The 27,926-nt window shown below is 44.4% G+C and overlaps 1 protein-coding gene and 1 long non-coding RNA gene across 8 annotated transcripts in view; both read right to left on the bottom strand.

Annotated features, from left to right (window-relative positions):
- The window catches only part of AMZ2 (archaelysin family metallopeptidase 2), a 52,036-nt gene extending 27,470 nt beyond the window's left edge, over nt 1-24,566 (bottom strand). For 5 of the 7 annotated variants that reach the window (XM_028836719.2, XM_077972596.1, XM_028836721.2 and 2 more), the window contains exon 1: nt 24,344-24,566. Coding sequence is in view for 1 of the 7 variants with exons in the window: in XM_028836717.2 (XP_028692550.1) it covers nt 24,344-24,445 (102 nt within the window). In the remaining 6 variants the exon portion in view is untranslated. Of the gene's footprint in view, nt 1-19,640; nt 19,762-24,343 lie in introns of all 7 variants that reach the window. The other 2 variants (XM_077972595.1, XM_077972591.1) reach the window with 1 other exon arrangement.
- LOC144335901 (uncharacterized) lies at nt 721-4,737 on the bottom strand. Its single transcript, XR_013407109.1, has 2 exons — nt 4,532-4,737; nt 721-2,607 (listed from the first exon to the last, which is right to left on the bottom strand). It is a non-coding gene; the product is annotated as an uncharacterized LOC144335901 (long non-coding RNA).
- Nucleotides 24,567-27,926: the final 3,360 nt, after the last annotated feature.

Here is a 27,926-nt window from a genome sequence, read left to right as displayed (position 1 = left end):
GGAAACCAGTGTGTGAAATTCTCAGGCTGTGGTATCACCTTTGCCACCCTGCAGTGATAGTGGAGCTAAAAGTTCCCTGAGAGAGGAGTCGAGTTGATGGTGGTTGAAGTGGGAGGGTGGAAATGGAGAAGTTCACCTTATATTAATAGGATCTGTAGGTAAAATTCACCAGCTCCCCAACCATGTGGTTGGCTGAGCACCACAGGTGTAAATTATTATTAACTCCATGCCCAACAGAATTCAGCTCTCCTCTATTTTTACTACAGGAAAACACACAATAGCGGTTTATTTTAATTTTTTTTTCTTTTTCCCTCTGTGACTCAAGCCAAAGAGCAATAGCTATTTTTTAAAGTTAGCATTGTGTTTAGGCAGATATTAAACATTCCTCAGTGGTGAGGGCTTTAACATTTTCTTTTCTCTTTTTTTTTTTCTTTTTTTGAGACAGAGTCTCACACTCTGTTGCCCAGGCTGGAGTGCAGTGGTGTGACCTCGGCTCACTGCAATCTCCGCCTCCCGGGTCCTAGCCTCAGCCTCCAAGTAGCTGGGATTACAGGTGCCCACCGCCATGCCCAGCTCATTTTTGTATTTTTCAGTAGAGATGAAATTTCACCGTGTTGGCCAGGCTGGTCTTGAACTCCTGGCCTCAAATGATCGGCCCACCTTGGCCTCCCAAAGTGCTGGGATTACAGCATGAGCCACTGTGCCCAGTCTTAACATTCATTTTTCAACACATAATTCAGGCAAGATTAATAGAAAGAAAATGGGGTCCCAGATTGCCTTGCCCCAACCCCATCTTCTTTTGGCTTTTGGAGTATGAAAAAGGGGACGTGCTGTGGTCTCCGCCTGAAGCTGGCTCACCCAGGAGCCCTCCTGGACCCGTAAGGAGGAGAACAAACCCTGGCAAATCCGACTGGCCCGAAGGACAGGCAGCAAAATTAATCCAGTAAGACATTCGTAAGTGTATCACTTCACAAAGGAATCAAAAATGCAGAAATCTGAATGCAAAGATGCCAAGCAAAAGGACTGGGAGAAAACATGCCTACTGTGTACATTTGACTCTGTTTTGTGCCTTAAGAGCTACGTGAGAGGCCAACTCTTCCGTGGTTAGAATGGAGAACCCAGGGAGGCTTCCTTCAGGATGAAGAGTGAGGAGGGAAAGCTGCCACGATGCGAGGCTGCTCTGGCGACAGGGTGTTTTCTCCTGCCCCTTCACCCCTGTGTCTCTCTCTCTGCTGTCCGGTCCTCTACAAATTGTCCAGCCCACTGCAGGGAACCAGTCTGGTGGATTCAATACTTTGCCCCATTGGAGGGAGTCCTCATGGGCCACCCGTCAGGCAATGGGCCTGTTCTGGTCAAGTGTCCTCCCCTGATCTCCAGCGACCTAGGTGGCGCCCAGTCTGGCTTGCCTGACCACCTTCCACCTCTGGTGGAGGGCAGGCATCATGCATGTGTTTGGAAAGTACATTTGATTTTATAGTTTAATTCTGAACTGTGGTCTTGGGACTGTCTTCAATAGCAAGGATCATGTGACCAAGCCCCCATTTTTTTCCACATTTCAGCTGCCTGATTTACTCCGACAATGTACTCTGTGTGCTGGGTGGGGAGATTCTGAACTGGCTTCTGATTCTGGCTCTAACATCAGGGGACCAGCCTTAAGACTTGGAGCAAGCCGCCACTTCTTAGGGTCCCAGTGTGCTGTCCTGTGGCACAGCAGGGTTAGGAGGGAGGAGCGCAAACTAACCTGCCATCACCCCGTGGCTGAGTTGGGATTTTGAAATGCTGTTGTTATACGTAATAACTTTTATGACTTCGGGTACCGAGAGAGGGAGGCCCTAATTCCTTTACCAGAACTCGAATCCTTGTGTACATAACGTTTTTAGGAATCTATGTTCATAGCTGGGGGACAGAGTGGCAGAATGGTGAAGTGTTCCCCCTGGCGTCACACCCGTCTCAGTGAGAATCAGCCTCTGTCACAGACCCGCTCCATGACCTTGGGAAGATGATCTGACTTCTCGACACCTCGTTTTCCTCCTCTGGGAAGTGGGGATACTAATGGGTCCTCCCCTCTCGCTCATTGGAGGAGTAAGAGGCAACACATGCAAAGCACTTAACCTGGAGCCCGGGTAGGGACCTGGCTGTGAGTTCAGAGCCCGGGATTTGTGGGATGGCCAGTGTATGCACTTCCAATGACTGCTGGCATCACCACAAACCCTCGGTAGCTTACACAACAGAAATTACTCTCTCACAGTTCTGGAGGCCAGAAGTCTAAACTCCATACTGCTCAGCTGTGCACTGGCTGCGGGCTTCAGGGGAGAATCCGTTTCTGGTCTCTTCCAGCTTCTGGTGGCCAGCAGCATTCCTTGGCTCGTGGCTGCATCACTCCAGTCTTCAAGGCCAGCATCTTCAAATCTCTCTCTGCTCCATCTTCACACGGCCTTCTCCTCGGTGTGTCTAATGTCCCTCTGTCTCCCTCTTACAGAGACACCTGCATTGGCCAGATGCAGTGGCTCACACCTGTAATCCCAGTGCCTTGGGAGGCTGAGGCGGGAGGATCACTTGGGGCCAGGAATTCAAGATCATGCTGGGCAACATGGTAAGACCCCGTCTCTACAAAATGAAAATAAAAGAACTGTATTTAGGGTCCACCCATGTAGTCCAGGATAATCTCCTTCCATGTCAAGACCCTCACTTAATCACATCTGCAAAGACCCTTGTATTCACAGGTTCTGGGGATCAGGGGGTGGATATATTTTGGGGAGGGAGACATTTCAGCCTATCACACCCAGTTGCAGGGGGCATGTTCCAGTTGGCTGTCCTTTTCGCTTCCACTGCCTGTTTGCTGTGGAGTTGGGCCCTCGTCTCCTCCAAGCTCCCCTAGCCGTCCATACGTCATCTTTCCTGCCCAAGCTCAGCTCCCCATCCTGAGACTTCCTATTTCTGCCCACAGCCACATCATTTTCTCCACTATCCTCCTCAGAACTATCTTTGATCCTTGGGGCTCCTTCCCTTTCCTGACGCCACCCCACCCACGCTTTACATCAGTCACCAAATCTCAGCATCACAGTCTGACCGAAAGGGAAACTTCCCATCTGACTTCTCAGACGCACAGAGATGGAGCTGAGCCCTAGAGAGAGGGGGTGACTTGCTGGGGTCACATGGTGAATTCATGGCGAGGCTGGGCCACAGCCCAGGCCCCTGGGATCCACTCCTACCCTGACTGCCCATCGGCAAAATGCTTCCTAGGGACAAGGCTCTCTCCATCCTCTGTCCCCTCCTCAGCCCTGCCCTTGCCTCCCCTCCTCAGGAGGCTGCGGAAGCCTCATGGGCCTTCTCCAGCCAGCCTCTCTGGCCACTCCAGCATTCCTTTCACTGCTTTCATTTGGGTCACCCCTGTGGAGACAGCTTCACTGTTTCCCAGTGACCTAGAGGCAAAGTCCATCTGTTGGCAAGCATTTATTGAGCATCTATTATTATGTGCTAGGGGCTGGGGAGCCCAAGATGAACCAGGCATAGGCCCAGCCTTCAATCAGCCTGGCCCATATGCTGCCTTGGCCTGGCATTCACAATTCCACCTGCTCTTCTTGCCCGCTACACTGACCTACCATTGCCCCAAGCAGCCTACATCCGCAGCGGGCCGCCTGCACTGCTGCTTCCGCGTGTGCTGGCCTGCTGGCCCTGTGTGTGTAGTATCCTGGCCCCTCCCGGCCCCATCAGAGCTTGTGCTGTCTTCAGTGCCCAGCATCTGTCCCTGCCCTGTACTCCATCCAACGCCCTGAAGTCAATCCCTTCGCATGTGCGCCCTTCTGCAGCCCTCCAGTCTCTGTGGTCGGGTGGCGAGTCCTGCTTCTGTCTCGGGTTAACTGAAGCCTTGGCAGCTGCCCTTGCTGCCTCATGGGGTGTTTTTTGGCCTCTATCCCTCTCTCCCTCCGCTCCACTCTCCCTTTTCGCTACCACCTGTCTCTTCTGGTTTTTGCTATTGCCTGGAAGGTAGGCGACGTCACGGTGCTCTGTGCAGTAGAGGTAGCCCTGATTCCATGGCACTGACACCCCCACCTCAAACGCAGCTCCGCATGATGTTTCCTCTCTGGGGAAGCACAGCCGTGGCTGAACAGACACAGGTGAGCCCTTCAGCCTGGGTGCCTGTCCCCACACCCACCCAGGATCCAGAAACCTGGGGTCCTCCCAGGAAATTCCTGCTCACTCCCCAACAGGAAGTGTTCCTGCCTGTGTTAGAACTGGACATGTCCTTGCTTTCGACCCAGAGAAACCTGGCTGGTTGGAAGGCACAGATTCCTAACATTTTGAGGGACATTTGACTTTTCCTGACAGTTGGAGATTTCATTACCTGTTACTACATAACCGACTACCCAACATCGAGGTGCCTTAAAAACAACCAAAATGCTATTTGCCCACAAATCTGTGGGTCTGGAATTTAAACAGGGCATACTGGGTGCTGTTCCCTGTCTGGGGGAACATCACCTTCACCTAGACATGGGTTGCTTTGCTTAAACATTCCTGATCTTTTGCATACCCAAGAATGATCCATGTTAACTTGCATCTTGCACACCCAAGAATAAGTTGAAGATGTGGCTTCACCAATCCCATGTAAAGGGGTCCCGGCCGGTGTAGCTCCAGAGTCCGGAGGGTGGCTGGGTCAGCTTGAACATGGGCACATGTCTGGCTGAGCCCCTCGTTCTCCTCCATATAGACTCAGGGGCCTCTCACTCTCCACGTGGCCTTTCCAACAGGAAAGTAAGGTTCGTTACATGGTGGCTCAGGGTTCCCAGGACTACAAATGTGGAATCCACTAAGGTTTCCCTAGAGCTTGTGCAGTCTTCGAAGCCCAGCATCTGTCCCTGTCCTGTTTTGTTTTGTTTTGTTTTGTTTTTTTGGGATGGAGTCTCACTTTTGTTGTCCAGGCTGGAGTGCACTGGCACAATCTCGGCTCACTGCAACCTCCACCTGCCGGGTTCAAGCTGTTCTCTTGCCTCAGCCTCCCGAGTAGCTGGGATTACAGGTGCCCACCACCACGCCTGTCTAATTTTTGTATTTTTAGTAGAGATGGGGGTTTCACCATGTTGGCCAGGCTGGTCTCGAACTCCTGATCCCAGGTGATCCACCTGCCTTGGCCTCCCACAGTGCTGGGATTACAGGCATGAGCCACCCCGCCCAGCCTCCTGCCCTGTTCTTCATCCAGCACCCTGAAGTGAGCCCCTCCACATGTGCCCCTTGGCACAGCTGGCACAGTGTCACCTCTGTCACATTTTGTTGTTTCAGGCAGCCCAGATCCAGTGAAGTGATCTATAGAGGGCATGAATACCAGGAGGTGCAGTTCACTGGGGGCTACCACTGTAACCGATGACTACATATGTCCTGTCTTTCCAGCTGGAGTCTAACTCTTCAGGGGATGCAGGGATGAGTTCTATCCCACAGCCCCTTTCAGAACGCTCACTCCTAGAAGTTGCTTGATCTACATTCATTTTATTGAGAAGGAAACAGGGAGATCACAGATGCCAGGGGGCCATCTTGGAGGGCCTGTCATGCTGCTTACCCCTTCCTCACCAAGCACTTCCCCTGGCGTTGGCTGGAAGGAAAGGTAGCCATTTGGGCTACATTTGATAGAGGAGAAAGCTGAGTCTCAGTGAAGTTTTTAGTTTATATACTTGCTAAGGACCAAATGATAAATTGGCAGATTGGGGTTCTAGTATACTCATTTTTTATTGAAAACTAGGGAAATAAATTTACTTTTCAGAAACTGATTTTCAGGTGATTTTCTCTGAATGCATCTAATCTGTAGACCAAGATGTATATACACTTTTTACATTTTTTTTTAATTATTTTAATTTTTCTTTTTTTCCAAGGCTGGGTCTCACTTTGTTGTCCAGGCTGGAGTGCAGTGGCATGACCATGGTTCACTGCAGCCTGGACCTCCTGGGCTCAAGTGATCCTCCCACCTCAGCCTCCTGAGTAGCTGGTACTAACAGGAATGTGCCACCACGCCTGACTAATTTTCTTGTATTTTTTTTTTTTTTGTAGAGAGGGGTTTTTCCCATGTTGTCCAGGTTGGTCTCGAATTCCTGGGCTCACATGATCCACCTGCCTCAGCCTCCCAAAGTGCTGGGATAACAGGCATGAGCCACCGCGTCCGAGGGCTTGTGCTTGACCAGATATCACTCTCCTTGAGTCATCCAGTACTGTGCCTTGCATGAGGACAGATTTGTTATTTGTGTGTATGTGTCTTTTTAGCATACAGAATTACCTTTCCTTCCTTCTTGAAACTGTGGATAGATTATATGAGCAATCATGAGGTCACCACCACCTCCACCAATATGGAAATAGGGAACTAGGATTTCCCTTGGAGAGAGGGTGGCCAGGTTTTACAAATGAAAATAAAGGGTGTTTAGTTAACTAAAATTTCAAATGAACAACAAATAACTTTTAATGTAAGTATATCCCATGAAATTTATGGGGCATACTTATACTAAAAAATTACTCATTGTTCATCTGAAATTCCGATGTGACTGAGAATCCTGCATTGTTTTGGCAATTACAAAACTGTAAAACTGTGAAACCAATGCATATGGATTAGAAGAAATATAAAGTTCTAATGTAAAGAAATATAAAGTTACCTTAAGAGATCAGAATGGGTTTTTTAGCAAGACTTGGTTACAACTGAATTTGGAAAAAAAAAAAAGAGGTACATTTACAAAAACACTTCTAACCTCTTGTAAGGTATGTTAAGAACGTGCCAATCAGAAAGGGGGTTAGGGCCGGGCGTGATGTCTCACACCTACAATCCCAGTGCTTTGAGAGGCTAAGGTTGGAGGATCACTTGAGCCCAGGAGTATGAGAACAGCCTGGGCAACATAATGAGATCCCATCTCTACAAAAAAATAAAAATTATCTAGGTGTGGTGGCCTGCATCTTTAGTCCCAGCTACTCAGGAGGCTAAAGGGGGATTGCTTGAGTCTGGGAGTTTGAGGCTACAATAAGCTATGATCACGCCGCTGCACTCGAGCCTGGGTGACAGAACAAGACCCTATCTCAAAAAAAAAAAAAAAAAGGTAAGGAGATCGATCAATAATAGAAAATGAAAGGTCAAAGAGAAAAACTTTGGGCTGGATGTGGTGGTTCACGCCCATAATCCCAGCAATTTGGGAGGCCGAGTGGGTGGATCGCTTGAAGTCAGGAGTTCGAGACCAGCCTGGCCAACATGGCAAAACCCCATCTCTACTAAAAACACAAACATTATCTGGGTGTGGTGGCACATGCCTGTAATCCCAGCTACTCAGGAGGCTGAGGCACATGAAATTGCTTGAACCCAGGGGGCAGAGGTTACAATGAGCTGAGATCGCACCACTGCACTGCAGCCAGAGCAAGACTCTGTCTCAAAAAAAAGAAAGACAAACTTTGGTCATTCTCCTTAACGCCATCTGGAAACGCCAACTTCCAGGCTGAGACAGCTCGGATCTTACTGTGGAGATGCACTTGCCAAGTGTCTTAGTCAGCTTGGGCTGCTATCACAGAGTATCACAGGCTGGGAGGATTATACAACAAGCATTTATCACTCACAGCAGAGGCTAGGAAGTCCAAAGTCAAGTGCCAGCACGGTTGGGTTCTGGGGAGCGCTCTCTTCCTGGTCCTCAGATGGCCAATTTCGTGTTGTGTCCTCACACAGCTGGGAGAAAGAGGATGCACCAAACTTTGAGGGGTAGGGACCATTAGGGTCATCAACTAATCACCCATGTTTACCAAGAAAGCTTGTTATAAATTGGCTTCCTGGCTGGGCGTGGTGGCTCACGCCTGTAATCGCAGCACTTTGGGAGGCTGAGGCGGGTGGATCACCTGAGGTCAGGAGTTGGAGACCAGCCTGGCCAGCATGGTGAAACCCCGTCTCTACTAAAAACGCAAAAATTAGCCAGGCGTCGTGGTGGGCACTTGTGGACTTTTTCTCCCTGCAAGGTCAGCAGTGCTTGGCCTTCAGTTCATTCTGTGTTCCGTCTCCCCTTCACCAGTTGGCAGGGGCAGAAAATCAAGCGTGTCTAAAGCGGCAGTGTAGGTCATTACAGAAGAATCATTGACTTTAAAAAAGACTTGATAGCTTCTGTTTTCCTACCACGAACCTTTATGGGGAAAAGAAAAATCAACATACTCCTCTACTCAGTATAAATGTTAATTCTGGACACAACTTCCCTCAGTATTCTTGTGGCAAACAGAGAAGCTGAACACAGCCTCCTTGAATGGCTAATTTGTATCACATACTTGTTTAAGCTTTTTGTTTTCTTGGTGTACTTCAAAGAAAAAGGAACACTGTGAAACATTCTTGCACAGCATTTGCATGGATACCCCTTAACGCCAACCAAAATACCGTATTTCAGAGGCCCCACTAATTTCTGAGGAAAAATTACAGCGTGTACTTTTATTTATTTATTTATTTATTTATTTATTTATTTATTTAGAGCCGGAGTCTTGCTCTGTCACCCAAGCTGGAGTGCAGTGGCGCAATCTTGGCTTACTGCAACCTCTCCATCCAGGGTTAAAGAGACAGCCTCCTGAGTTGCTGGGACTACAGGCACGTGCTGCCATACCCAGCTAACTTTTGTATTTTCAGTAGAGATGGGGTTTTACTGTGTTAGCCAGGCTGGTCTCAAATACCCGACATCAGGTGATCTGCCCACCTAGGCCTCCCAAAGTGCTGGGATTATAGCCGTGAGCCACCGCGCCTGGTTTTTATTTTTAATTTTTTTTTTTTTTTTGAGATGGAGTCTCTCTGTCACCCAGGCTAGAGTGCAGTGGCACGATCTTGGCTCACTGCAACCTCTGCTTCCCAGATACAAACAATTCTCCTGCCTCAGCCTCCCAAATAGCTGGCATTACAGGTGCCTGCCACAGGTCCACCTAATTTTTGTATTTTTAGTAGAGATGTGGTTTTACCATGTTGGCCAGGCTGGTCTCGAACTCCTGACCTCAAGTGATCCACCCACCTAAGCCTCCCACAGTACTGGGATTACAGGCGTGAACCACCACGCCCGGTCTACAGCTTGTATTTTAAAACATTGCCCTGGGCCATCTGTTTTTTGAGGATTTGCCAAATTTCCCAAGTCACCAAAACAGACCTCTGGTTTAACCTGTAAACCTCGAGTTTCCTACGTTCTCAGGACCGAAAAGTCTCCCTTTTCTTTTCCAACAACCCACTCTGTGGGCAATGAAACAGGTCATTCTGGGAGAGCATCCTGTACTGACACGACATCCCCTGGTGCCAGTTAACCAGGATTGTGCCCACTCTGCTACACAACAGTTTGTATTGTTTCTTTTTACACAGATAAATATTCCCTTGTTCCAACAATAGCATAAGAAAAGGTGTTTTTGTTTTTGTTTCTTAAATGACCTCTTGGTTTGTTTGGGGATTCAAATGCTCAAGTGAGTCTAGTTTCAATTTTTAAAGATCTTAAATCTCTCCCAGAAAGACTTTAATGACCTGTTTCCAAGGTCACAGATTTTTAAATATTAATAGTTAGACTCAAAGTCCAAATTTTCTATCCCAGTTTCTCTTGAGATCAACAGTAAAATTTCATGTTAGAGGTGAGAACCTGGAAAATAATTTTCATTTGCCAGAGAGGTTGGAGTCAGAGCAACCAGGAGTACAGCCATTACCTCCAGCCATTTCCTCACACCTGCTTTGCGATACCAAGAGAAAGCCCTTCATTCTGTTTAGGAGAAGAAAAGTGCAAGCACAGCTTGCACTGTCAGCCACTCTTGGTCCTAGCCAGCGTGATCTTCCTGTCTGCATATCCACCTTCTCCACACTGCTCCTTGCTCCTCTATTAAAAGCAATGAGATCTGAATCCAATGTCAATTCACAAGGATCACTTCCCAGTTCCAAGTTCTGCCCACCTCTCTCTAACCTATTCTAAAAGTTCCTTAACTGTGCAACCCCACTTATGACTTAGAACTTCTACATTTTCACTGCTGCTGTATTACGTGTGAAAAACCCTTTCTCTCCTGTAATTAACTATGTTCCAGCTTTCTTACTTATTGACCCAAGAACTCAAACTAGTCCCTTACTCTGAGTGCCAGCACCTCTGTCTGTGAAATGGAGGTGATCACACTTGGCCTATCTACCTGGGAAGGAGGGCTGTTGCAAGGATCAAATGAACTCTTCTCTGCACTCTTGGTCAGTGAACTGTAAGACCCTCAACAGAAGCTGCTGGTCCCACAAGTCACCGGCTACTCTGTGATGGCACAATTCCTTATGCAATGTAACTGGTTCTTCCTTCTTAGTCTAGCAGTTTTCCAAAACTACAACACAGCTTTCTGGTAATACATGAGCAGGACAGCTAATATTTATCATCAAGGTCAAAATATTTTAAAAATCAAGGCAAGATTTAAAACAATGCTGACCGTTATTCACAATGCTGCATTTTATGCCTTTCTGAATAGTGTAATATGATTTTGAAATTTCATTACAACAAGAATACTCACTGTCTCAAAATGATACAATGGAATTTTTATATATACTATATATAATATATATTATATAATTATATATTATATATCATATATTATATTATATATTATTATATATATTATATATTATTATATATCCCAAAATATATATAATATTATATATATTATATATTATATATTATTATATATTTTTTATATATTATATATTATTATATATATTATATATTTTATATATATATTTGGGATGGAGTCTTGCTCTGTTGCCCAGGCTGGAGCGCAGTGGTGCAATCTTGGCTCACTGCAATCTCCGCCTCCCGGGTTCAAGTGATTCTCCTGCCTCAGCCTCCCAAGTAGCTGGGACTACAGGCATACACCACCACAGCTGGCTAATTTTTTGTATTTTTAGTAAAGGCAGGGTTTCACCATGTTGGTCAGGCTGGTATCGAACTCCTGACCTCAAGTGATTTGCCCGCCTTGGCCTCCCAAAGTGCTGGAATTACAGATGTGAGCCACCACCCCTGGCCAGAATCAAGAATTTTTAAAAAGTAGGCAGGTTCTTAGCTACTGGCAACCAACAGCCACTCATTAAATAACTCTAGGACTCAAGTGTTAGCTTTTCCATGTTTTCTTCTAGCTTTTGTTCACATACACACCTACTTTACTTATAATCAGCATATGCACACAATGTTCAGCCTACCTCTACGTTTTTGCTTAATATTTTGTGAACTGCTCCATATGCTGATACAGTCATACCTCATTTTACAAGACAATCACATAGACCAAATGCATTCATGTGTTGTACTTCACATGAACATTCCCCTACTAGTGGTCATTAAGGTCGTTTCCAATTTTTAGCCATAATGAACAGAAATGCTGCAATTAAAATTCTCATGCACAAAATTTATTTTCTTTTGGACTATTTCCTAAGATTAAAATAATCAGGGATACGATTACGAGGTCAAAGGTGACAAACATTTTAATGACTCTGGATACTTAACACCCAACTGCTTTCTAGAAGGCAATACCAATTTACAGCATACACCTACACCAGCTCCTTCAGAAACATGCTGGCCCTCAGCTTTGAAAAAACGTAATTCCATAACAATAAAAAGTTCTCTATTATTGTCTCTATTAAAGCTAACAATTTAGTTAGCAATCTAAAGGCTGCTTCACATGACGCACAGAACTTCATGTAATCAAGTGCTAAATAGTCTGGCAGAGCAGAGTCTGTTGATGAGGACACACACATACTAGCTGTGTGACACTAGGCAACTCATTTAACCTGTGTCACAATTTCCTCATTTGTAAAGTAGAGATAACATTCATAAGGTTGCTGTGAGGACTAAATGAGAAGCGTTTAAAAGGCCTGGTGTGGTGGTTCATGCCTGTGATCCCAGTACTTTGGGACGCCGAGGTGGGTGGATCACCTGAGTTCAGTAGTTTGAGACCAGCCTAGGTGACATGGCAAAACCCCGTCTCCATAAAAAAAAATACAAAAATTAGCCAGGTGCAGTGGCATGCACCTGTAGTCTCAGCTACTCGGGAGGCTGAGACAGGAAAATCACTTGAGCCTGGGAGGCAGAGGTTGCAATGAGCCGAGATTGTGCCACTGCATGCTAATTTGGGTGAGACAGCAAGACCCTGTCTCAAAAAAAAAAAAAAAAAAAAATATTTGAGTGAAGAGCAGAAGAGCTGTGTTTGGCACATAGGTGATGTGTCAGCTCTTATTAAGATGTCTACCACGACTGCGGCTGCCACCACTGCCATTGCTGGGGGTTGGGGAGGGGGGTGGGCGGGGCCATCAAAGAAAGCTAAAACAGCCAGATACACTTCCATTCCAATCTCTCATTCGTGAATGCTCACCAGTAATTTGCACTTAACAGACAGTCTATTCACAATCAAACAAAACGTACTCAGTAAGAAAACTCATCTTTTACCCTTACCGGCTCCTCTACTCCAAATCCTCTTAGTGCACACTCCCTTCTACTGCCTGGCCCCCAACAGTCCCAGTTTCTTCAAGTCTCCCTTCACCATGGCCTCTTCTCTATCGTCTATTTTGTACCAAATCCTGTTGCTCCTTCTTTGAATATTTCTGACGTGTTCTCTTTCCTCCTGTTCCCACTGCTCCCACTTTCTTCTCATCTCAGACGTGGCTGCCATCTCTTCACTAGTTTTCTGGCCTTGAATGTCTCACCTCTCAAGTCCATCTCTAAGCCACTCTATGTTTCTCTAGAATAACCTGCATCAGGACTCCAGAACCCACAGTGGGGTTCCTCACTGCATCAAGTCCAAACTGCTGACTGGCCTGCAGGGCCCTCCTTACACCTTGGTGTGTGGAATCGGCAGCCTCTGCACTGTTCCAGCTCACCAGAGTGCCTACCAAGATCTGCAGAAAGCTTCCCGTCTGAACACCATTACATGTTCGTTCATTTGCACAACAGTGCAAATACAATAAACAATGCCTAAGAACCCAAGCTACTGCCTTCTAAAAGTCTGTTTTTACAAGTCAGAGGTAAAAATTCCACGTATCCTTCCATCAGACAGATGTGCCTCCTAGAACTAAACACCTCCAGCTGTCTCCCATCTTGGTGGGCCACGTCGCCTCTTTATGTATCTAAAAGCCACCATCCTTCAGGCGGTTCAGGCTCACTTCCTCTTACAGGCTAGCTCCAACTTTTCCAGTCAACACATCTCTCTCCCGTCCATAAACTAATGTATCTTTGTGATCAGTATCATTTCATTGCCCTCTACTTGTTTTACATATGTTAGTTCTGTCTCTCTGAATAGACTGAGCTCCTTAAATGCAGAGATCAAAGAACAGCTAACATTGAGCATTTACTATATTACTACACCTTCAGGATTTATTTTATGTAACTGTCCTATAACCCTACGAGCTCAGTTACTCTTTTTTTTGTTTTGTTTTGTTTTGTTTTTGTTTGTTTTTTGAGACGGAGTCTCGCTGTGTCACCCAGGCTGGAGTGCAGTGGCATGATCTCGGTTCACTGCAACCTCCATCTCCTGGGTTCAAGCGATTCTCCTGCCTCAGCCTCCCGAGTAGCTGGGACTACAGGTATGTGCCACCACACCCAGCTAATTTTTTGTACTTTTAGTAGAGATGGGGTTTCACTGTGTTGGCCAGGATGGTCTCAATCTCCTGACCTCATGATCCGCCCACCTCAGCCTCCTAAAGTGCTGGGAATACAAGCCTGAGCCACTGCACCCAGCCAAAAAAATGTTTTTAATTGCCTACTAGGTTTAGACCATTTAAATTGGTTGGATGACCATACTTCTCTGATTTTCTAGGAAGAATCTAATTTCAAATAGTCTATCTTGCTAAACACTCTTGTATATATGTGTGTATGTATATATAGTATGTATATACACATATACATACATACATTCATACTGGTTTTAGATCCAAAAACCTATGGCAATTATAGCCATAAGTAAAACAGACAAAAATAGGTCCCCGGCACAATGGCTCATGCCTGGAATCCCAGCACTTCATGAGGCCGAGGCAGGGGAATCACTTGAGGCTACAAGTTTGAGACCAACCTGGCCAACATGGTGAAACCCCATCTCTACCAAAAATACAAAACTTGGCGGGGCGTGGTGGCGCACACCTATAATCGCAGCTACTTGGGAGGCTGAGACATGAGAATTGCTTGAACCCGGGAGACGGAGGTTGTAGTGAGTCGAGATCATGCCCACTGCACTCCAGCCTGGGTGACAGAGTGAGACTGTCTCAAAAAACAAAAACAAAACATACACAACAACAAAAAAAAAAAACAAGAAAAATAGACCCAAAGTGTTCAGCAGAGAGAAAAACATTAAAGGACGAAAGAAAATTACGTTGTATCTGATCTATGCTAAATATGCATATTCTACAAACAAGTATATCTACACTTTGCATAATATTTCAAAACTAAACAAAGAATTAACCTACCAGATTTTAGAAACCATCTCCACTTAGAAAAATTTCTTCTAAAAATAAACTTCCTTCAAATAAGCAAAATAAAGCATTATAAAACTTAATTACCATGCAGGCATAGGATAAAGCAAATACAGTAAGCTGTATATTTAGTTACAAATATGTAGTAAAGTACAGATCTAGACAATGAATACATGAGTATTTACTGTATCATTCTTTTTATTATTATTATTTTTTTTTTTTGAGACAGACTCTAGCTCTGTTGCCCAGGCTGGAATGCAGTGGCGCGATCTCGGCTCACTGCAATCTCTGCCTCCCAAGTTCAAGCAATTCTCCTGCCTCAGCTTCCAAAGTAGCTGGGATTACAGGCAAGCGCCACCAGGCCTGGCTAATTTTTGCATTTTTAGTAGAGACGGGGTTTTGCCATGTTGGTCAGGCTGGTAACTGTATAAGTCTTTCAACCTTTCTGTACATTTGAAATTTTTAGTAAAATATTGAGGAAAAATGGAGAAGAAAAATTTAGCTATCAAAATAGAATTAAACTCTCGTAAAGCAGACATGTGTGTGTTTGTATAAAAACCAGAGAGTTATACATTAAAAATGAAGTATTTTGTTTGAGACGTTAACATCAAGTCGAAGTCATCAGGACAGGCTACGATTCTGAAATTCCTGTTAAGCTGTAAATTATTCTTGGCCATTATCAGAACCCCAGTGGTTTCCATTGTTTTCATCTCATAAAACCCCAAGTTAAAGAACACTATTAGATATTATTTTGGGTATTTACCTGGACTGGGTGGTCCTAAACTGACTATCATAGCCAAGATTTTGGTTACCAGAGAGAGCAAATAAAGGTTAACAGCGGTGGACTGGTGTTTTAATGGGGAATTCTTCTATTTGAATGTTCAATTCATTAACAATACACTCCTTAAAAAGGTGCTGAGAGGATTAAAGAATTGTAAAACACCTAGTTGGGCACCTGGCCCACAGTAGGCACTCAAAAATGTTCGTTTCCCCTTTTCTTCCCCATCAATTTTCAATTCTTGTGAATCCGTCCTCCTCTAGTACCAGGTTGATGTTGTGCCTTAACAAAAAAAAAAAAAAGGAAAGAAAGAAAAAATGATTTATGTCATTTTTGGGGTCCAGATCCCACCATTAAATCCAAGGTGCAACTCACCTTATTTCCATGTACTCCATGTAGTACTAAGAGGATAACTGCAGGTTGCAAGGCAATCTCACAGGATACAAATTTTAGTCATCTAACTTTCTAAGAACATATTGTGGCCTAAAGCTCAATGCTTTCTTTGTTGTTCTCCATTGCTACAAAAGGTTTAACTAATTTTTAAAAGTACATTACATGCTGAATTATATTGAACTATAACATGCTCATTGTAGAAAATGCAAAAAATATGAAAAGGAAAGCAACTACGATTCTACTATGCTGACTGGTTATTTTTCAATGATAAAAGCTGACCCAGTTGGTTGTTTAGAGGAAGAGAATTTAAGTATCTCAATGACCCAGGCACAGTTTTTGCATGGTACTTTACTTAATTCTCCAACACGTAGTGTTCTATCACATGATAATTCATAATGAAATTTATCAATCGCCCTATATTAACATTTTTAGTTTTTTACATTCCCCCAAATCAGATCACTTAACACTTTTGATTATCCATTCCTGCTTTGCTTTTGTTCTTTATTTAATTATGATTACACTGTATATATAATTTCATACACAGACAAGCTTGCCCTGGAAAATATTGTTTTTCTTTCTGTTTTTTTTTTTCTATTTTTATTTTTTATTCTGGAAAATATTTCTAATTCAACATACTTCATAAAATCCTATCTCACATTGCCTTTTAGAGAACTGAAGATGGTTCTCTGTTGTTGTACTAAAATACAGGAGAGCAAAAAGGCATTGGTCTATTTTAATGCCATGATTCACAAAAGGAAATTAAGGGGGGAAGTGAGCTGGCGGAAATTAATAAAATTTCCTATGATTTGATCTATATGGAGGGGAGACTAAGGCGGAGATTGTGTTACTGCAATTATTGATCTCCCAAAGACTTCTGAACACTGAAACTTTTCTAATAAAAAAATTACACATTTTTCTAAACAGATCTAATAGAGAAATACTTTCAACTACCAGATATGAATAAATATAATCCATGGTAACTAAGAATACTTTTTTCTGAAGAAAAAGTATATTTGTGCCCAACAGTATTTATATGTGAGAGCCTATCATTCTCCAAAAATATGCATGAATTCACAGGAATACTGATGCAGAATATGTGAGAACAAGCTTGGATACAGCTATCTGGGTATCTTTATTAAATATAAACATTCCATTTTTAAGCAAATGGAGAATGGGGAAAATTAATAGGATTGTATGTATAGCAGATAATGTATGCAGAAGAGCAGAACTCAGAACCAGGCACTTAGAAGTGTCCTTGCAGAATCTTACCTAATCATTTTATCCAAGTTAAAACTGAAAAGGCACTACAGTCGGCCCTCTGTGGCCAAAGGTTCTGCATCCTTGGATTCAACCAACCTCGAACTGAAAATACAGTATTCTCAGGATGCAGAACCCTTGGATATGGAATGCCAACTTTTCATATCAGCAGATTCCACATGGCCAACTGCAGGACTTGGGCATCCACGGATTTTGCTATCTGCAGAGGGCTCTGGAAGCAATCCTTGAGAATACTGAGTGATGGCTATATTAGAAAACACAGGTAGTATTTATTAAACATGCACAGAATACATCTGGCGGCACAAAAAAATATATAGCAATAGTGATTGCCTCCGGAGAAAGGAAGGTCAGATTGGAGATTATGAAGGAGACAGATTCATTTTTCACAGCATACCCTTTATACTGTTTAAACTTTTAAGATATATATGTATTTATAACTTAAAAAAATAAAAAGCAGAGTTGACTAACAAAATAAATAAGGTGACATTGAATTATAACCTAATAAATATCCAATTATAACCCAATAAGTATAAAATAAATATCAATGAATCTATACTCATAGTAATAAATGTCTGAAAAAATAACTGAACAAATCTCCTGTGCAGAAAAATTCCAAATAATTAATGTAGATATTGTCCCTTCAAGAAGGTAGAACATAACTCCCCAACCCCTAAGTGTGGCTGTTTACAGTGACTTGCTTCCAGAAAGTACAGTATTGGGGGGTTGAGGGATGGGGGAGGATGTGGAGAAACCTGACAAGCACTGCCTCAACCAGGGGACCAAGGTTGACATCATCAGTGGTAAGTCACGAGGACAGCATGCACTCTTGATAAGAAGATGAGAATTGTACTTCACCTCTGTGGTCTTCCTCCCCAAAATGCAAAAACCTAGGCTAACCATGAGAAAACCCCATAATGAGGGCTTTCTACAAAATACCTAATCAGTACTCCCCCCCAAACTGTCAAGGCCATCAAAAACAAGGAACGTCTGAGAAACCGACAATTCAGAGGAAAACATGATGACTAAATATCATGTGGTATAGGATCATGAGGCAGAAGAAGGACATCAGGTAAAAGGAAATTTGAATAAAGTATGGACTTGAGTTAGTAACAGTGTATCAGTACTGGTCCATTAGTTGTAACAAATATCCCACACTAATCTAAGACGTTAATAACAGGGGCAACCAAGTACAGGATATATGGAAACCCTCTACTATCTTTGCAACTTTTGTATAAACCTAAAACTATTCTAAAATTTAAAGTTTTATTTTTTAAAAAAGGCAAAAAGTTCAAAAGGAATATTATTTATTAAAATTAAAAGCTGGGCCGGGTGTGGTGACTCACGCCTGTAATCCCAGCACTTTGGGAGGCCAAGGCGGGCGGATCATGAGCTCAGGAGATCGAGACCATCCCCCGTCTCTACTAAAAATACAAAAAATTAGCCGGTTGAGGTGGCAGACGCCTGTAGTCCCAGCTACTCAGGAGGCTGAGGCAGGAGAATGGCGTGAACCTGGGAGGCGGAGCTTGCAGTGAGCTGAGATCGCACCACTGCACTCCAGCCTGGGCCACAGAGCGAGACTCTGTCTCAAAAAAAAAAAAAAGAATCTTTTTTTATTATATACTTCACTAACCTATACAAATAACATATTTTTAAGCACTTATTAAATAAAAGCAATAATGGAAAACTTAATTTCTATAAATTGCTAACATTACAACTAAAACCTCTGCATACTATAAACTGCGTGAAAATTTTACATGGCTTTAAAATTATCACAAGGAGTCCACATATAATCTACCACAAAGGTACAGTTAAACTGAAATTATTTTAATCTCATTTTCATAAAAGATGTAAAATCTTTCAGATTTGTCAAAATTGTTGACACAGAATACTTAATTATCACTGTTTAAAGTTTCCTACTTGACTTTACATAGAATACTCAAAATATCACAGCATAGAAAAAGATATCCTATTTGCCTGAAATCATCTTTAAAATCTGTGCACTTTATTATGCATCAAAAAAGGCAATTTGAATGACAACTATAGCTTTTAAAGCAGATAAACTCAAATGAACAGTTTTATTGACAAACATAACTTAAGAATTTTACTGTTCCACTAAGAAAAATAAAATATTTGATTTCGTCAATTTTTTTTGAGACAGACAGAGTCTCACTCCATCACCCAGGCTGGAGTACAGTGGCGCCATCTCAGCTCATTGCAACCTCCGCCTCCTGGGTTCAAGTAATTCCTGTGCCTTAGCTTCCTGAGAGCAATAAACTTTAAAATGTGGTTACAGTTATTTCACCATTTGGAATGACCTTGCTGACAAAGGTTTCCGTGTTACCACCTCAACAGCAAAATGTCAAAACAAAGACAAAAACAAAAAACGGCACAAGGAATACCATGACCACATGTATGGGAGGTAAGGGAGCAAGAAAAGAAAAAAATTACACATATTTTACACATATGTCTTAAAATATCTGATCCAAACCAAAAGACACAGAATATACATTTGAACCCTCATGTATTGTTTCTCATAGCAGTTTCTGGATTAAGGTGACAGATTTCATTTTGCTCCCTCCTGAAACCTTCTTAAAACCACGCTAAAGAAATATTGTTAGGCTGGACGCAGTGGCTCACGCCTATAATCCCAGCACTCTGAGAGGCGAAGGAGGGCAGATGGCTTGAGCTCAGAAGTTCGAGACTATGGGTAACATGGCAAAACCTTGTCTCTACAAAAAAATGCAAAAATTAGCTGGGCATGGTGGCACACACCTGTAGTTCCAGCTACTTGGGGGGACTGAAACAGGAGGACTGCTTAAGCCCAGGTGGTTGAGGCTGCAGTTAGCCAAGATAGCGCCACTGCACTCCACAGCCTGGGTGACAAAGGGAGACCCTGTCAAAAAAAAAAAAAATCGTTAAAGACTAACTCATGGCCGGGCGCAGTGGCTCAAGCCTGTAATCCCAGCACTTTGGGAGGCCGAGACGGGCGGATCACGAGGTCAGGAGATCGAGACCATCCTGGCTAACACGGTGAAACCCCGTCTCTACTACAAAATACAAAAAAACTAGCCGGGCGAGGTGGCGGGCGCCTGTAGTCCCAGCTACTCGGGAGGCTGAGGCAGGAGAATGGCGTGAACCCGGGAGGCGGAGCTTGCAGTGAGCTGAGATCCGGCCACTGCACTCCAGCCTGGGCGACAGAGCGAGACTCCGTCTCAAAAAAAAAAAAAAAAAAAAAAGACTAACTCATAAGGATAAAGTAGGAGACACACGATTAAAAAAATAAAAATCTGAATGTAGATGAACAAGTGAGTACTGCCTCAGCAGACCTAAGAAAGTCCATCTCAAAGTAAAAAGGAAGGTGAGGTTGAGAACACAATCCTCAAAAAGCAATGATGAGGAGGAGGGGTGTCTCTAGAATAGGGAACTGGCTGGAAGCTGTTTATGGAGCAGATTCCTAAACTATCTCTCTCCCCTTCAGCTGCCAAAGGTCTAGTCTCCAGAGGAGGTAAACTGAGGCTCCCTGGACTGGCAAAAACCACGCTCAGTTGTGAACAAAGGTATTGTACAGAAAACTGAGGATTTAAGTGACAATACACATAGTAAATGGTGTGTGCACAATAAATGAAGCTTTCGTCCACCACTCAGCCATGAGAATACCAACAGCAAGACCTTCATGCTTCAAGCAGGACACAGGAAAAGGCCTTTCCATGCCATCGCTCCTCTAGAGCTTACTCTCGAGGACAGACCTCAAGATACTGACAAGAGGGATTTCCCCCAATAAAAGAGACAGTGAAAATCATCCAATGGTTAAGTCAATTTGATAAGGCCCATCCACTGGCTCAGAGCTTCCAACTCGCTACATAGTACCACAATGTTAATGAGGAGCAGAAAATGAAGAATTAATAAACATCTGAGCACGAAATAAAAAAAAACAAAACAAAGAATAGGAAGAAGCAACTTAGAAGAAACAGACCATGCACAGAGGAGAGAAAAAAAAACCTGTCATTAATAGCCTCAGAAAGGTAAGATAAAATACTACATCCAAGACAAACAGGATTTTAGTATTTTTTTAAAAGGAAGATTTTAAAAACAAAAGAGCTCTTAGATAATAAAAATATGGTAGCAGAAAGGAAAAACTGGATAGTAGGGTTGGACGACCAAGATAAGGAAATCTTAAGAAACTGAACACATACACATACCCCAAAGAGAAAAAGAGACAAAGAGGAAAACTGGAGAGAATGATAAGAAAGTCAGAAGACCAAAACAGGAAGTCCAACATTCAATAAAATCATAGTTCAAGATAAATACAAGAGGGAAAAGAGGAAGTTGTCAAGAGAAGTTCTCAGAATCAAAGGACACAACTGCCAGATTGAAAATACCCATCAAAAATACCTCATGGATGAAAGCGGCCAACACAAGGGTATGTCACTGTAAAACTGCGGAACCCCATAGACAGCGAAGATTCTATAAGCTTCCAGCCACAAAGAATGAAGAATCAGTGTGGATTCAGATTTCTCGACAGCACACTGATAAAGTTTCTACTCTCCTTTCCATGCCCTGCTCTGACATTCATTTCATCCTACCAGAATTTTTCATTTGACCTAATTCTAAGAACTGGAAGAGGGCTCTGAAGACTTCAGAAGCTGAAGATACAAAGTAGCCCATCTCTCTGACCATATAGCCACAAGATGTCAGATACTCAGTCCACACTACAACCCTGCCTGATGCCCTGACTGAGGTAAACCCTGAGACTGTCTCCTGACCTCGCCCACAGACTTCTCAGAAGAGCTTCTCGAAAACCCTCAGGAACACTGAGGCCAGACTATGACCCTGAGTCTGTTGGGATCATCTTCTCCTGGGGGATTCCAACCAATAATGGCAGAGCTGACCTTTCCTTAGACAACTAGGTATTTTCTTGCTGTTCCATTTTACATACAGATATGGTAAAACCAAAAAAGAGAAGTAAAACAACCCCAACACCAAAGTTAGGGATGGATGACCTGAGCTGGGCTAGAGGGGAACATAACCAAAAACAGGCCCACAGTGGCATTCCATCTAGAAACATCCTTTTTTCTTTTTTTTTTTCTTTTTTTTTTTTTTTTGAGACAGAATCTCTGTCATCCAGACTGGAATGCAGTGGCATGATCTCAACTCGCTGTGGCCTCTGCCTCCCAGGTTCAAGCGATTCTCCTACCTCAGCCTCCTGAGTAGCTGGGATTACAGGTGTGTACCACCACACTGGGCTACGTTTTGTATTTTCAGTAGAGGTGGGTTTCACCATGTTGGCCAGGCTGGTCTCAAACTCCCGACCTCAGGTGATCCTCCCCTCACCCTCCCAAAGTGCTGGGATTACAGGGTGAGCTGCTTGCTGCACCCAGCCCCATCTAGAAACATTCTATTTCCTATCCTAGGCATCAAAAACAATGGAATTTTGCCTCTTTCATATATGCTTCCTTTACCTTCTTAAAAACTATTTTAATGCACATATTCCTTCAATTAAAAAATCATTTAACTGGGCCGGGCGTGGTGGCTCACGCCTGTAATCCCAGCACTTTGGGAGGCCGAGGTGGGCGGATCACTTAAGGTCAGGAGTTTGAGACCAGCCTGGTCAACATAGTGAAACCCCACCTCTACTAAAAACACAAAAATCAGCTGGACGTGCTGATGGATACCTGTGATCCCAGCTGCTCGGGAGGCTAAGTCAGGAGAATCGCTTAAGTGCGAGAGGTAGAGGTTGCAGTGAGCCAAAATCACACCATTGCACTCCAGCCTAGGTGACAGAGCAAGACTCCCTCTCAAAAAAAAAAAAAAAGAAAAGAAAAGAAAAGAAAAAAAAAAAAGATGGACTAAAATTAAGTTGGCAAGAATTTACATGTAGTCCTTTCTACATATAAGACATAAATATCTGACACCGGATTAATTCCTTTCATTCTCCATACAGCCTCCCCAGACAAGTCTGGCAACAATTCTGACCATCAGGCAAAATTACCTTTTTTCAGTTTATGTTAGGATATACCTACGTGGGTTTACATTTGGCTTAATATACTACTACCCTACTTCTCCAATAAGTATTTAAGCATTTATAAAAATCAGAAACTTTTCAAGTTAACCACTTCTACTACCCTAGTCTCTCTGAGAAAGACATGACACACCTTACTTCAAGGAAAAAAGGGTCCTTTTTCCTCACAAATAGTTCCTCATAAACTTTTTTTTTAATGCTTTTAAAACCAGATTCTAATTTAATTAATCTAGATTTACAAAATTATAAAGGAAAAATCTTGCCGGCTGTTGCTTCGGTTATGTTAATTTCACAATTTAGTAAACTGCAACTACGTATTTAATACAAAGCAGACTTTGTTGTGGGGGGGGACGAGGAGTGTTTAACAAAATGCATCTCAGCACCAGCCTAGAGAAACTTTTCTGTGTGAAAACAGAAGAGGGGTTACCATGGAGAAATTCATTACGGATTTCGGGAGGGCTTTTTCCTCAGAAATAGAGTGAAAAGAAAAAGTCATCGTGTAATAAATCTGATATCGACGCTGTGTGACTTAGAAGTTGGTCCAAAAGTTCATCTTCGGCAACCATGTCTAGATGATCAACTACACATCTTCTGCAACAGGTGACACGAAACTGCATTTCCCAAGCAAGGCAAAGCGATCAAGTAAGACGCGCATTCCTGTGGTTTTGTTTTAACCAAAAACAAAAATAAAACAGTTTTATTTTTGATTTAACCAAAAACAATTCTGAATCGGATGAATTACCAAATTTGGTTGGGTCTTGTATGGCTTTCTGCTTTGCTTTTTAATCAGCCATTTACCAGCGACTGTTGCACAGGCCCATTAGCACTCGAGGAATGAAAATACACACACGGGACCAGATAAGGTTCCCCTACTAACCCAAATGATCCGTTTCCTTAACACAATTTTAAAACCACAGCTAGGGGTGTGAAAACAGGCATGTTTTTATATGTGTTTGTGTGTCACAATCTGTCCAAATCCTTAATTCCCTTTTAAGTAATAGATATCTAATAAAAAATCCGAAAGAAACCACATTAGAAATGCAACGAGGTTTGCAAAACCAGAGGCTTCTTTCATTCCAGAAAACCACAGCAAAACAACGGGAGAGAAATGAATGCAATGGATATGTGTTTGCCAAAGTTTCAATCCTGCCGGGTGGAGACACTGCACTGGCACAAATTTTAAAGAGGAAAATGAGGGGATTGGTGGGGGAGAGAGCGAGCGAGCGAGTGTGGCCTGCAAACTGCAACAATGCAATCTCCATTTTGAACAATGCGCCTCTTTCCTCTTGTAAATCTAGTTTTTTGCCACTTGATGTGCCGTCGCATTTCCCCTCCGTTTGGGGGGGGAGGCGGGGTTACGGGGAGATCGGAGCAGGATGCACAGCACTCGAGTGAGCAAGGGGGGAGGGCAGAGGAGGTGGGGAAGGAGTCTGCAGCAACTGGGCTGGGTGGGTACCTGGAGTGCTGCTGTAGGTACTATGGCTCCTGAAGCTGCTTTCCGTGCAGTAACTGGCGTCGTCGTCGTCGTCTTCCATCTCCTCCGGATAATCGGAGTCATCGTCGTCGCCCTCTATCTCATCCTCCTCGTCGTCCTCAGAATCCTGGGTCTCCTCGGCGTCGCCGTCCTCTTCCTCCTCGCTCCAGGAACATGCTCCGTGGTCATCGTACACCACTTTGTTGACCGCCCTCCAGGCGGCGGTAGTCCGAGCCAGGTGGCCGCGGCTGCTGTCCCCGCCTCCTCGCCCCCTCCACCCGGGCGCTGGTGCTTGGCGGGCCAGCGGCCGCTTCCTCTGGCTACTGCTGCTCCCTATGGGCGAGCTCAGCCGCCTCTTGAAGGCCACCTCAACCTGGCCCTGCTGCTACCGCGGTGCTGCGAGCGGAGTCCCCCGATGGTCCGAACCTCGGCGGCAGCGGGGCTAAGGCGCAGCGCTCCGCAGCGGGAGCCGCGGGCTGCTTGGGCGGTCTGCCCCACCTCAATTTCGGAGCCCAGGCGGGCGGAGAAGGGAAAGCGGAGGTAGAGGGGCGAGCGCGGGGTTGGGGGGGCGGTGGGGAGCCCCGGGACCGGGTGGGGAGGCCTGCGGGGCCGCGCAGGACTGGCCCGGCCGGCGGAAGCGGGTGGAGGGAAAACGCTCATTGCGAATTGCTGGGGCCCCACTCAGAATCGGCTTCAGCCGCGCTCTTGTTTCTTCCCTCTCCCGTGTGAGCTGAGCAGCCGACAAGCCTGGGACACAGCGAGGCAGCACGGTGGCCGCTAGGGGGAGCGCGGGAGCGTCGAGTCGGGGGCGGGGAGCCTGGAGCTCCTGAGATCCGTGCAGCGCAGTGCGGCTGGACTCCCGGCGAGGGTGGCACTGCGGAGAGGGGCGCATAGCTCGCGAAATGCCCCACGTCAAAGACCACAGTCTCCGCGGACCCCTGGCTGGAGCCCAAAGCCGCTCGGAACTCTTCCCCGCGTCTTCCCTTCCGCAGCTCGGAGAGGAAGGCAGGGAAGCCCCCAAATATCATTCCCCTCCAGCCCCCCTATGGAAACTGATGCTGAAAGAGCCAGCGAGAGAAAGAAAAAAAAAGTCGCGGAGAGGGGCGGCCCGAGCGACCGAAGGCACCAAGGCACCGGGCAGCGCCAGGGACGGAGGGAAATTAGTTGAGGGGGGAGGGACAGGGAGACAAGCCCCCAGAATTATGGAAACCCAAAGCTTGGAGCTGGAGTCCTGAAATTGACTCAGATGACAACTGCTCCGGATCTGTGCCAGGAGCCACGCCCCGGGCTGCCACGCCCAGAGGGAGGGGCGCCCTAAGACCTGTTGGGTGGAATCCCCACTCGGAAAGCCTCAGTAAACTCCAGAACGCAACTACTGCACGTTCCAAACTCCCGCCACCTTCCCAGTGCCCCAGCGAGGACCTCGATCACCTCAGCAAGAACTTACCTTTCCTTTGCAGTGGAAAAGAGGGAATCCTGCCTAAAACCCGCTTCACGGTGTTAAATGCTTGTATTATCGGCAAATAACCTTAATTGATTTTCCTGACAAGTCACGAAGTTTCAGCTTAGCCCAAAGGACGAATCATGATGACATTTCAGGCACCCTCAAACCTTATCACAGGGACTCAACCCTGAGTGGTTGAGGTCAGCTCTTCAGATAAGAGAAAGGTTTTATAAACATATATTAATATTTATTGAGATAAGTGACAACCAAAAAGTAATTTAAGGAAAAACAGTTGACCGGGCGCGGCAGCTCACAACTGCAATCCCAGCCCTTTGAGAAGCCAAGGCCGGATGACAGCTTGAGGTCAGGAGTTCAAGACCAGCCCGGGCAACATAGCAGGACCTCGTCTCTAGAAAAAATTTGAAAAATTAGCCGGGCGTGGTGGTGCGCACCTGTGGTCCCAACTAGCAAGAGGCTGAGGTGGGAGGATTGCTTGAGCCTGGGAGGTGGATGTTGCAGTGAGCCGTGACTGCACCACTGCACTCCAGCCTGAGTGACAGAGCAAGACCCTGTCTCAAAATTTTAAAAAAAGAAAGAAAGAAAAATACCTAACAGGATTCTGTACATCAAATGGCTTATTTCAATCTAGTTAGGAAAATGGAACACATGTGAAATGAAGATTAAAATATAAGCACTAATTGCCAAATAAATGCATTCAATACAATTTGGTTGAGCACTAAGAATGACAAATGTGTATATGTCTCCAGGGACCAGGTAAGTAATCTAAGTCAATAAAGTAGGCAAGATGAAGACTAGGCCAATGGAAGTGCCCATATTTTGTCTGAAGAGGGTGGCCAGGCACGGTGGCTCAGGCCTGTAATCCCAGCACTTTAGGAGGCCAGATGGGCGGATCACTTGAGCCCAGGAGTTCGAGATTAGCCTGGGCAACATAGTGAAATCCTGTCTACTAAAAATACAAAAATTAGCTGGGCATGGTGGCACGAGCCTGTAGTCCCAGCTACTTGGGAGGCTGAAGCAGGAGAATCGCTTGAACCTGGGAGGCGGAGGTTTCAAGGAGCTGAGATGGGGCCACTGCACTCCAGCCTGGGTGACAGAGTGTCTCACTCTGTCACAAAAATAATAATAAAACTTCATGTATAAAGGATTATCACAATCTGTTTGATGATTGCAGAAAGTCCACATTAGTGGTTTCTAACATACTTTGTGTCACAGAACCCTACTAGAAATGGAAAATACTATGATCCTCTACCAAGGAAAAAAGTATGTATATAAACTTTTGTAATCTATTTCAATGGTTCTTGGACTCCTTGAAGTTTATACAACAGAATAAAAGACTGAAGAAAAATCATGAAATGCAATGTGTGGCCTTGCCTGGACCTGGTTTACTGCTAACAGTAAAAAGGTACCTCCTAAGACAACTAGGGCAAGTGGAATATGGACTGAAAATCAGATGATTAATTTATTAATTATAGTTAATTTGTTGAGTGTGACAATGACATGATGGTTATGGAAAAAATGTCTATGTAGAGATACATACTGAACTTCTGGTGAAACATGATTTCTGGGATTTGTTTTAAAACACTACAGGATTAAGAAAAGTGGTCAGTGACAACTGAACCAAGAGTGATAAAATTTGGCTGGGAGCAGTGACTCAGCCTGTAATCCCAGCACTTTGGGAGGCCGAGGCAGGCAGATCACTTGAGGTCAGGAGTTCAAGACCAGCCTGGTCAACATGGCAAAAACCTGTCTCTATTAAAAATACAAACATTAGCTGGGTGTGGTGGCAGGTGCCTGTAATCCCAGCTATTTGGGAGGCTGAGGCAGGAGACTTGCTTGAACCTGGAAGGTGGAGGTTGCAGTGAGCTGAGACCATGCCACTGCACTCTAGCCTGGGTGACAGAGCAAAACTCCATCTCCAAAAAAAAAAAAAAGTGATAAACTTTGATCATTGTCAAAGCTGAATGATGGTTGCTTGGGAGCTCATTATTCTCTTCGTATTTGTGCAGTTTTAAATTTCCCATAATAATTTTTTTAAAAATCAAACCTCCCAAAACAGAACTACTGTCTAGATGAATTTTCTTGGGCCTTAAAGGCTTTTTT

This window comes from Macaca mulatta, chromosome 16 (assembly GCF_049350105.2).
Source record: "Macaca mulatta isolate MMU2019108-1 chromosome 16, T2T-MMU8v2.0, whole genome shotgun sequence".
In the NCBI taxonomy this organism is placed as follows: Eukaryota; Metazoa; Chordata; class Mammalia; order Primates; family Cercopithecidae; genus Macaca; species Macaca mulatta.
The sequence above is the reverse complement of the archived record's forward strand: the minus strand, read 5'-3'. Positions and strand labels throughout refer to the sequence as shown.